Raw genomic sequence first — 12,405 nt, 5'->3', positions numbered from 1 at the left:
GCCATGGGAGCAGGTGGTGGATGGTCGGATGAGCAGCTGGTACATATCACAACCCTGGTGGAAAAACTTTTTCACCCAGAGAGTGGTGGATATGTGGAATGCTCTGCCCCAGAAGGTTGTGGAGGCCAAGCCTCTGGATGCTTTCAAGAAAGAGATGGATAGAGCTCTTAAAGATAGTGGAATCAAAGGTTATGGGGATAAGGCAGGAACTTGATACTGATTGTGGATGATCAGCCATGATCACAGTGAATGGCGGTGCCGGCTCAAAGGGCCGAATGGCCTACTCCTGCACCTATTGTCTATTGTCTATTGGTTATGCGACCACCAACACCAGGCAGACAATCCCTAAAGAGTATTGATAATGGCTGAGGTCAGTTGTCTTGGAAAGACACTGGCCAAAAGAAAGCAATGGCAAACCACTTCTGCGGAAAAATTTGCCAAGAACGATCATGGTCAAGACCATGGTTGTCCACGTCATACGACATGGCACATGATGATGATGAATAAAAAAGTTCAATATGCATGTGATAAATAATGCTAATCTTTAATCTTTATTGAACACCTCTCCGTGATAACTTTGATGATGCTCAGATCCCTGTGGCACTGAACTAAGCCAGAGGTTCCCAACTTTTTTTATGCCATGCACCCCTGCCATTAACCAAGGGGTCCATGGACCTCCGGGTGGAAACCCCTGAACTACCCCTATCTCAGTATCCTTTGAGCCATCAATAGGTTATTTAATGGATGTGTTCTGGACTCCCATAGTAAAGGGCATTCATGAAGATGCCAATATCTTCAGCTTATGTGTGTAATGTGCTTTAGATAATGCTCGACTTATATCTTAGGATTGTCATTCATATTTGATAAAGGACAAAAAGTTTAAAAATGACCTGAGTTATAGGGAAAAGATGAATACTGTATGTTAGGCAACACACATAAAAGTTGCTGGTGAACGCAGCAGGCCAGGCAGCACCTCTAGGAAGAGGTGCAGTCAACGTTTCAGGCCGAGACCCTTCGTCAGGACTAACTGAAGGAAGAGTGGACACACATAAAAGTTGCTAGTGAACGCAGCAGGCCAGGCAGCATCTCTAGGAAGAGATGCAGTCGACATTTCAGGCCGAGACCCTTCGTCAGGACTAACTGAAGGAAGAGTGTGTGATGCTTGAATTTCCAACATCTGCAGAATTCCTGTTGTTTACTGTATGTTAGGACTTTATTCCCTGGAGCATAGAAGAATGAGGGAAGCTTTTATAGAGCTGTACAAAAGTTTGAGATTTAGAGATAAGGTGCCTGTTAGGATAGTGGGTAGTGCAATGCTGTTACAGCTTGGGGCATTGGAGTCCAGAGTTCAATCCCAGTACTGTCCATAAGAAAGTTCATACGTTCTTCCCGTGTGGGTGTAGGTTTCCTTTGGTTGCCCTAGTTTCCTCCCACAGTCCAAAGATGTACTGGCTAGTGGATTTATGAGTCATTGTAAATTGTCCTGTGATTAGGCTAGGCTAGTCCAGTGGGCTGCTGGGCACGTGGCCAAGTGGTTAAGGCATTGGACTAGTGATCTGAAGGTCGTGAGTTCGAGCCCCAGACGAGGCAGCATGTTGTGCCTTTGAGCAAGGCACTTAATCACACATTGCTCTGCGACGACACCAGTGCCAAGCTGTATCGACCCTTGCCCTTCCCTTGGACAACATCGGTGTCGTGGAGAGGGGAGACTTGCAGCATGGGCAACTGCCGGTCTTCCATACAACCTTGCCCAGGCCTGCGCCCTGGAGAGCGAAGACTTTCCAGGTGCAGATCCATGGTCTCGCAGACTAACGGATGCCTTAAAAAAAATATCGGTGGGCTGCTGGGTGGCATGGGTTGGAAGGGCCTGTTCCATGCTGTATCTCTAAATAAATTAATATAAATAAAGATAGGGTAAATGCAAGCAAGTTTTTTTTCCACTGAGATTGGGTAAACCTTAGAGGTCATAGGTTAAGGGTAAAAGGCAAAATAATTAAGGAGAACTCCTTCACTCAGAGGGTGGTGCGAGAGTGGAACGAGCTGCCAGTGGAAGTGGTGGGTGTGGGTTTGATTACCAAAAACATGAGGGGACAATGGTTTTTTTGTTTACTTGGCAAGTTGTTAAGATCAACAATAAAGTGGTGGCAGTTTCAGTAATAATTTTCAGGAAGGAAATTGTATATCCACTTTAGAGATGATGGGCAATAGAGTAAAGAACCTGGGCTAGAACAAGAGGTCATGGGTTAAGGGTGAAAGGTGAAGTTTAAAAGGCTCTGATTGGTTAGTATTTTCCTAAAATACACACGTTGAATGGTGCAATGTACCTATAACATACACACATATATAAGGTGATACTTGAAAACGAGATGGTACTGAATGTAGAACAGAAATGTAAATTAATCATTTGGTCTTCATTTATTCCCACAGAACTACCCATCACACTCCTCAACGGACATCAATGCCAGTCTCCCACCGATGTCCAGTTTCCACCGCAGTGGCACAAATCACTATGGTGCCTCATCCTGCACACCTCCGGCCAATGGAACAGACAATATCATGGGTGAGTACAGAGGGGAAGAGTATATTGCATCTTTCGGAACTCCAGACAGTAATTTGGAGGAAGGGCATTAACTGATGTTATTAGGACATAGAGCATAGAATAGTACAGCACAAGAATGGGCTCTTCAGCCCACAATATTGTGCTGAACCAATTAAATTAGTAATCACATGGCTAACTAATCTCTTCTGCCTACACAATGTCCATATCTTTCCGTTTTCCTCACATCCATAAGACCATAAGACACAGGAGTGGAGTTAGGCCATTCAGTCTAACGAGTCTGCTCTGCCATTCCATCACGGCTGATTTACTATCCCTCTGAATTCCATTCTCGTGCCTTCTCCCCGTAAACTTCAACGTCCTGACTAATCAAGAACCTGTCCACCTTTGCTTTAAATATACTCAAAGCCTTAGCTTCTACAGCCATTTGTGACATTGAATTCCACAGATTCACTATGCCTATCTAAACAGAACTCCCTATTATATCTGCCCCTACCACCACCCCAGGCAGTGCATTCCAGTCACCCACCCCTCTCTGTGTAAAAAAACTTGCCCCTCACACCTCCTTTAAAATTGTCCCCTATCACCTTAAATGCATGCCCTCTGGTATTCGACATATCAACCCCGTGAGAAAAGATACTGACTGTCTACTCTATCCATACCTCATTGTTGAAGTGATCAACTTTGCTGATCGCAATTCATAACTTTTCATTATTACTTTTTGGTAGTTTGATGAATACTGAGTGGTTCCTACCCCAGTTGACTCAAGCTAACCAAAATATTTCACTGGGAAAAAGCAGTATGTGAATTGGTCACATGGGTGTAATTGGGCAGTGTGGGCTCATTGGGCCGGAAGGACTTGTTTCTGTGCTCTGTCTCCAAATAAATAATTAAAAGCTAATTAATTTATTACACTGGGACAAAGCAATACATGATTCACCTAAGCAACACACACAAAATGTTGAAGGAACTCAGCAGGTAAGCCAGCATCCATGGAAATGAGTAAACATGCACATTTGGTCAGATAACTAGCGGCCTTTTATATTGTACTATCTTAAGAATTCAATTAACATAATAGTACGAGTTGTTAAAATATAACATAATTAACTTTTCTAATGGATATGAAATCCAGAATGGATTGCAAAGTTCTTTTGTCCATCCTCTGTGGCTCCAAAGTAGTATCCTATTTAGTGCAAGGTAAGACAGCACAGGCTGTCGGAGTTTGGAGTCCTGTTCCAGTGCTGCCTGTAAGGAATTTGTGCATTCTCCCCGTGACCCAAGAGTTTCTTCCCACAGTCCAAAGACTATGGTTAGTAAGTTAATCGGTCATTGTAAATTGTTCTGTGATTAGGCTCAGGTTAGATCAGTGGATTACTAGAACACGCGGCTTACTGGGCCGGAAGGGCCTGTTCCACACTGTCTCTAAATGAAAATAAATAAGGAAAATTGCTGCTTTTGTTAGTTGAATATGGACTATCAGTCATGAAGACGAAAAATATTCTGGTGGATTTCAACACTGTAATGTTCAAGCCATAAGCATTGGCCACATTTAGGAGATTTTTAATTCTTGGGTAATGTCTGAAGGCAAAACTTTGGCTCGTGTAAGACTGTGTAAGCAATATTATTAATAAAAGAACACTGTCTTCATAAGAAGGAGTGTGGGAAAGATTTTTTGCTTTAGAAAGCTGTAGTGTTACAGACTTCATGATAACCATCATCACCTCACTCTGACAGACTATGGTACTACTGTGACAAGAGTGACACAGGCTGCTCTCTCTCCAGAGAATTAAATTGCCCAAACACATTTTTCACTCAGACAAGTCCCCAAACATTTTAAGCCTCTTTCATTAAAGTGACACATAAAAAATTTACATTTTCATTTGCCTATCCATGCTGGGGAAATCCAAAAGAATTCCGCTTGTGTTGTCCATGAATCTTGCTTTCAATTCAAATATTTATTATTATTACCTATAATCCTGTTTACTTCAGCTTATCCTTGTTGTGAAATGGTTCATGCTTCATAAATGAAATAATTTTCCTTTACATCCTTTTCCTGAGCATCAGTCTTTGATTGCTTACACAGAGGATATAGTCCTTACATTAAAGTGCTATTTTTATATTTTTTAGATTTTCTCTTAGTCTGCCACACTTCAGCTTGAGTTGTCCCAGAATTCTAACTTTTGTAACTCTGATTCAGATTTCCAGAAATAAGTGCCCTGAATCAGGTCCATTGATACGTTAGCTTTACCCTTGTTCTCCATAGAAGCCATCAGTTATAATCCTACTCTCTTGTTTGCTTGCCATACTCAGAACAAACCCATTTTCCCCCCAAGCAGCTTTCCACTTCCCTTTGTAGAAGAACTTCTTGCCTCTGATCTGTTTTCAAAGTTCCAACTGATCATCTGTTGTAAATAGGTACACCGGGAACTGTTTCCCGCTTTGTCCTGTTTGTGACTGACATGTAACCTTCACAAGAGTGCCTGTCTTTCCTCAAACTTTTATTTTCTGAATTAAACACGCTGAGACCTATCCTCATTCTGTCTGCCCAGCTTTGAACACTAAATTAGACAGAAGGCAGCAGCTGTTTCCAAGCACTGGTATTTTATAACTTATATATAATAATAAGAACAAGTTTATTCATAGAGTACTTTTCGTAGAGATGATGCCATTCAAAGCACTTTACAATGGGATAAAAGTGCAAACATGAAAAAAGACAAAAAGACATTATTTAAAAGCAAGGTTAAATAAATAGGTTTTGAACTGATATTTAAAGTATCAACTGAGTCTGCATCATTTAGGTATTGACATCCACAGTTTACGAGCGTAGTTCAAAACAAGCTGACCTGCCGGTTATCTTTTGAGGGAGATTGTTTAATTGGTATATTCCAAATTCCATTAGAATAGGAAAAAGGCTTTCAGAAGGGCAAGTCTGGGAGAATTGCTAAGTTTACCTGGTATGGAAATACGAAAGCTCTTGGAATGGAAATGCCTACTAAGAGTAGTGGAGACAGCACAGTCCATCTCAAGTAAAGCCCTCCCTATCATTGAGAAAATTTATATGGCGCACTGTTGCTGGAAAGCATCATCAGGGACCCCCACCATCCAGGCCATGCTCTCTTCTCACTGCTGCCATCAGGAAGGAGGTACAGGAGACTCAGGACTCTCACCACCAGGTTCAGGAACAGTTATTGTCCCTCAACCATCATGATTTTGAACCAGAGGGGATAACTTCACTCACCCCAACTCTGAACTATTCCCACAACCTATAGATACACTTTCAGTGACTCTTCCTTTCATGTTCTAAATATTTATTGCTTATTTAATTATTATTTTTGGTCTTTTAAAATCTTTTTTATTTGTACAGTTTGTTGCCTTTTGCATACTGGTTGTCTTGCTATATACGGTCTTTCATTGATCCTATTGCGTTTTGTATATTTGCTATGAGTGGCTGCAAGAAAATGAGTCTCCAGGTAGTATATGGTGACATTTATACCTTGATAATAAATTTACCTTCAACTGTAAAATATACAAAGTTTGAATTTTATATAAGTTTGAAATTCATCATCAATTTATTTCTCTCCTCATTGTCGTCCATCTATCTCAAAATCAGCCTGCTAACATTATAGATCAAAGTACACAATATCACCCGCAGTATGCCACAAACGTATTGAATGTAAAGATGGAACATTTTTCAACAGGATGTAACTATTATGTTTTATAAGCTCAAAACGTTAAACAAACTCAGATGGAGACAGGAATCCGGGAATACGTGTGTAACGTCGTCTTTAAGTGAGGTGTGCAGGTGACATATGCAATTAACATGTTTTGCATATAACCCAGAATGGATTATTTAATCGAACAAGAATACTTAAACTATCTATCTTTTATATATATATATACACACACACGCGGATATACTTACTCAAATATTATTGAAATATGAAATACACAATAGTAATGTTATTTTCCTCTCTCCTAGTAAGCAGAGCAGGAGCATCATCTGGCAGCTCGCAGACTGGTGATGCACTGGGCAAGGCACTTGCATCAGTAAGTGAAGAGACTGTTGTTCACTTTTCTAAATGGCTTGAGGCTGGGAGCGGTAGATGGGGAAGGTTGCCAGTGGGACCACGAGACATAGGAGCAGAATTATACCATTTGGCCCATTGAGTCTGCTCTACCATTCCATCATGGCTGATTTATTATCCTTCTCAACCCCATTCTCCTGCTTTCTACCCATAACCTTTGACACTCATTAATCATAAAACTATCAACCTCTTCTTTAAATATACCCAATGACTTATGCACTTTGGCAGAAAAAATAAACGGGCAGACTATTATTTAAATGGGGAAAGAATTCAAAGTTCTGAGATGCAACGGGACTTCGGAGTCCTCGTACGGGATTCCCTTAAGGTTAACCTCCAGGTTGAGTCGGTAGTGAAGAAGGCGAATGCAATGTTGGCATTCATTTCTAGAGGAATAGAGTATAGGAGCAGGGGTGGGATGTTGAGGCTCTATAAGGCGCTGGTGAGACCTCACTTGGAGTACTGTGGGCAGTTTTGGTCTCCTTATTTAAGAAAGGATGTGCTGACGTTGGAGAGGGTACAGAGAAGATTCACTAGAATGATTCTGGGAATGAGAGGGTTAACATATGAGGAACGTTTGTCCGCTCTTGGACTGTATTCCTTGGAGTTTAGAAGAATGAGGGGAGACCTCATAGAAACATTTCGAATGTTAAAAGGCATGGACAGAGTGGATGTGGCAAAGTTGTTTCCTATGATGGGGGAGTCTAGTACGAGAGGGCATGACTTCAGGATTGAAGGGCGCCCTTTCAGAACAGAAATGCGAAAAAAATTTTTTAGTCAGAGGGTGGTGAATCTATGGAATTTGTTGCCACGGGCAGCAGTGGAGGCCAAGTCATTGGGTGTCTTTAAGGCAGAGATTGATAGGTATCTGAGTAGCCAGGGCATCAAAGGTTATGGTGAGAAGGCGGGGCAGTGGGACTAATAGGATAAAATGGATCAGCTCATGATAAAATGGCGGAGCAGACTCAATGGGCCGAATGGCCAACTTCTGCTCCTTTGTCTTATGGTCTTATGGACTTGGCCTCCGTGGCTACCTATGGCAATGAATTCTGTAGATTTGCTACCCTCTGGCTAAAGAAATTCCTTCTCATCTCTGTTCAAAAGGGACGTCCTTCCATTCTGAGGCAGTGCCCTCTGGTCTAGACACTCCCACTTAGCAAACATCCTCTCTATGTCCTGACTATCTAGTCCTTTCGATATTCAATGGGTTTTACCGAAATCCCCCCCCCCCTTTCCCCATCATTCTTTTAAATTCCAGTGAGGATAGACCCAGAGCCATCAAATGCTCTGCATATATTAACCCTTTCATTTCCGGGATAATTCTCGTGAACGTCCTCTGGACTCTCTTCAATGCCAGCACATCCATAAATAAGGGGCCCAAAACTACTCACAATACTCTAAGTGCAGTCTGACCAGTGTCTTATAAAGCCTCAGTATTACACCCTTGCGTGTATATTCTGCTTCTCTTGAAACAAATGCTTTAGAGGCAGTGGTACAAATTTTGAGATTGGGGCCCTCCACTGGTCATGTCAATCATGGATGTTGTGTCTAGCTCTCTATGTTATATGCAAGTCAGGGCAGTACAATATGGAGACCAAGCTGTTGCACATGCAGCAGGCTCTCCCGTTCCACACAGTTGATGAACCCAAAGGTACGGCAGAGACTGACATAGTTTGGCACTAGCAGCGTTGCAGGAGTTATCATTTGGCACTGAACTCAACATAGGACTGCCTTAGAGACTCCAGCTCTGAAATTTTCCCGTGAGTGGGTATAACCGCAAGGCAGCAGAAGTTTGAGATTAGAGTTCTCCTTCTAGATGAGATGCCAGCCATGGCTGATGAGCCCCATCTGCCCAGTGTGATTGGTGCTAAGATGCCAGTAACTCACCTTTGTCCTTTCTCCTGTCAGTAGAAACAGAACTTAGTAGCTAAAGCGCATGTGAAGGCCGGGAGCTCGACTTGGTAGTCGGAGGCTGTTTGATCCACAGGAGCATTTAATAGTTAGTGGGAGCTTATCCCATTAACTCCCCTGGCTATGACAGCCTTAAGGAATCTGTACAAATCTAGTAATCATGTAAAACTGGAACCACAAAACACTTAAAAATATTTAATAGAACCATACCAAACAAGGTATCTGCATTTGGATTCCTTATTAATTTATTTTTTGTTACTAATAGTATTTTTTTGTCTTGCACTGTACCCCTGCCACATAACAACAGATTTCCCTACATATGTTGGTGATAAAACACCTAATTCTGATTCTGACAAATGATTACTTGTGGGTGTAACATATTTAATACAAACTTCTTGGCTGTCTGACTGGATTTTGTATTTAATTTTTTAATGTTATTATCTGCTCTAAGGATAGCTCCAGAAACTCCTTGGCACAATGCTGTTATTATATTTACATAGAGTAACTCCCAATAATCTGGCCCACCTCAGGATTTAAAGAGATGCCAAACTTGCAGTCGGATGTTACTCCTCCTATCCATATCCCAACACGTTTTTAATCCATCTTTATTACGTGTAACACAGTGTTCTATTACAATCCAGAATCAGAATTAGGTTTAATATCACTGGCATATATCATAAAGTTTGTTGTTTTGTGGCAGCAGTACATTGAAATTCATAATAAAAAACACTGTAAATGACAATAAGAAGTTTACATTAACGTAGAACGTAGATAGAACATAGAATAGTACAGCACAGTACAGGCCCTTCGGCCCACAATTTTGTGCCGACCCTCAAACCCTGCCTCCCATATAAGCCCCCACCTTAGATTCCTCCATATACCTGTCTAGTAGTCTCTTAAAATTAAACTAAGTAGTGCAAAAATAAAGAAGAAGAAATAGTGAGGGAGTATTTGTGGGTTTATAGTCCATTCAGAAACCTGATGGCGGAGAGGAAGAAACTGTTCCCAAAATGTTGAGTTTGTGTCTTCTGGCTCGTGTACCTCTCTGTGATGTAGCAATGAGAAGAGGGCATGTCTTGGGTGATGCGGATCCTTAATAATAGATGCTGTCTTTTTGAGACATCATATTTTGAAGATATACTTGATGCTGGGGCAGGGCTAGTGCCCATGATGGAAGCCGGCTGAGTTTGCAACTTTCCCCTGCTTCTTATGATCCTGTGTGATGGCCCGTCCATACCAGAGTGCGATGTAATCAGTTAGATTGATCTCCATGGTACACCTGTAGCAATTTCCATCTGCCTTTGGTGACATATCAGGTCTTCTCAAACAAACTCCTTTGTAATGACGTAGGATCAGAAAGTGTAGAGTCTCTATGGGTTGAGTTAAGGAGTAGCAAGGGTAAAAGGATCCTAATGGCAGTTGTATACAGGCCTCCAAACAGCAGCCGGGATGTGGATTACAAACTACAGCAGAAGATAGAAAAGGCGTGTCAGAAGGGCAATGTCATGATAGTCGTTGGGGATTTTAACATGGAAGTGGATTGGGAAAACCAGGCCAGTACTGGACCTCAAGAGAGAGAATTTGTAGAATATCTGAGGGATGGCTTTTTAGAACAGCTTGTTGCTGAGCCCACTAGGGGATTGGCTGTGCTGGATTGGGTGTTGTGCAATGATCCGGAAGTGATAAGAGAGCTTACGGTTAAGGAACCTTTAGGGAACAGTGATCATGATATGATCGAGTTCACTTTGAAATTTGAGAAAGAGAAATTAAATTCCAATGTGTGAGTATTTCAGTGGAATAAAGGAAATTACAATGGCATGAGAGGGGAACTGGCTGAAATTGACTGGAAAGGGACATTTGCAGGAAGGACAGCAGAGCAGCAATGGCTGGAGTTTCTGCGAAAAATGAGGGAAGTGCAAGACAGATATATTCCAAGTAAGAAGAAATTTTCGAATGGAAGTAGGACTGACATGGCTGACAAGTGAAGTCAGAGCCAAAGTAAAAGCAAAAGAGAGGGCATACAAGGAAGCCAAAGCCAGTGGGAAGTTAGAGGATTGGGAAGCTTTTAAAAACTTTCAGAAGGAAACTAAGAAGGTCATTAGGAAGGAAAAGATGTATTTTGAAAGGAAGCTGGCGGCTGAGAAGCTTTTTTAAGTATATAAAGGGTAAAAGAGAGTTGACAGTAGATATAGGACCGATAGAAAATGACGCTGGAGATATTGTAATGAGAGACGCAGAGATGGCAGAGGAACTGAATGCGTGTTCACAGTGGAAGACACCTGCAGTATACTGGACATTCAAGAGTGTCAGGGAAGTGAAGTATGTGCAGTGAAAATTACGAATGAGAAGGTGCTCAGGAAGCTTAAACTCTGAGGGTGGATAAATCTCCTGAACCTGATGGAATGCACCCTTGGGTTCTGAAGGATGTAGCTGGAGAGATTGCGGAGGGGGAGGCATTAACAATGATCTTTCGAGAATTGATAGATTCTGGCATTGTACCGGATGACTGGAAAATTGCAAATGTGACTCTGCTATTTAAGAGGCAGCAGAAAGGAAACTGTAGACCTGTTTTAGAAAGGATATACTGACATTTGGGAGGGTTCAGAGAAGATTCACAAGAATAATTCCAGGAATGAAAGGGTTACCCCATGAGGAACGTCTGGCAGCTCTTGGGCTGTATTCCCTGGAGTTCAGGAGAATGAGGGGGGATCTCATAGAAACATTCCAAATGCTAAAAGGCCTGAACAGATTAGATCTGGCAAAGTTATTTGCCATGGTAGGGTAGTCCAGGACAAGAGGGTACGACTTCAGGATTGAAGGACATCCATTTGGAACAGAGATGTGGAGAAATTACATTAATCAGAGGGTGATAAATCTGTGGAATTTGTTGCCACGAGCAGCTGTGGAGACCAAGTCATTGAGTGCATTTAAGACAAAGATAGATAGGTTCTTGATTAGCCAGGGCATCAAAGGGTATGGGGAGAAGGCAGGGCAGTGGGGATGACTGGAAGAATTGGATCAGCCCATGATTGAATGGTGGAGTAGGCTTGATGGGCTGAATGGCCTACTTCTGCTCCTATATCTTATGGTCTAATAGTCTTCATTGCATCTCTATGTTGGTTCCAGGATACATCTTCAGGGATGTTGACACCTAGGAACTTGAAACTGCTCTCCCTTTCCACTGCTGATCCCCTGATGAGGAATAGTGTGTATCACATTTCCCAGTGAGCCCAGTAAATTGGTCCTTGGGAGTGAATTGGAAGGAGGCCTGGGATCTGGGACCCAAGCAAGTTGGAAGGAAGTCTGAGAAACTGGGCCTCAGTGAGTTGGAATGGAATAGAGACGAGGGCCCTGATTGAATTGGGAGTTTGTTTGTTGTATGCCGTGTCATGTAACATAGGCAATCATGGTCTTTCCATGTTTCCATGACCACGATTGTCCTTGGCAAATTTTTCTGCAGAAATGATTCGCCATTGCCTTTTTCTGGGCCATTATCAATACTCTTCAGAAATTGTCTGCCTGGTGTCACTACCTGCTTCCATGGCTTCAGGTGACTCTGACTGGGGGGGGGGGGGGGGGGGAACGCTAAGCAGTGGCTTTACCTGACCCAAGGCTGACCTGCAGGCTAGAGGAAGGAAGGAGCGCCTTAAACTTCCTTTGCTAGAGACATATCTGCACCCCACCATCCAGAAAGTAGGAACCAAAAAGCTGCGATAGTTCAGGACAGAGCTAGAAAATCAGTGCATGGATTCCACACTCCATTGCTGGATGGAAAAGGGAACATTCAGCTATGGTGGAACATCTTCAGCATCGAGAACATCTTCAAACAGTGACGCCTCAGAAAGGCCGCATGCA

The 12,405-nt window shown here is 42.3% G+C and overlaps 1 protein-coding gene across 17 annotated transcripts in view; it reads left to right on the top strand.

Moving 5' to 3' along the window:
- LOC140194896 (transcription factor 4-like) overlaps window positions 1-12,405 on the top strand; it is a 681,375-nt gene that overhangs the window by 596,101 nt on the left and 72,869 nt on the right. For all 17 annotated transcript variants that reach the window (XM_072252222.1, XM_072252219.1, XM_072252225.1 and 14 more), the window contains 2 exons: window positions 2,428-2,560; window positions 6,537-6,604. In XM_072252222.1, the coding sequence (XP_072108323.1) occupies window positions 2,428-2,560; window positions 6,537-6,604 (201 nt within the window). The remainder of the gene's footprint in view (window positions 1-2,427; window positions 2,561-6,536; window positions 6,605-12,405) is intronic.

Source organism: Mobula birostris, chromosome 3 (genome assembly GCF_030028105.1).
Source record: "Mobula birostris isolate sMobBir1 chromosome 3, sMobBir1.hap1, whole genome shotgun sequence".
NCBI lineage: Eukaryota > Metazoa > Chordata > Chondrichthyes > Myliobatiformes > Myliobatidae > Mobula > Mobula birostris.
This window is presented reverse-complemented; position numbering and strand designations above follow the sequence as displayed.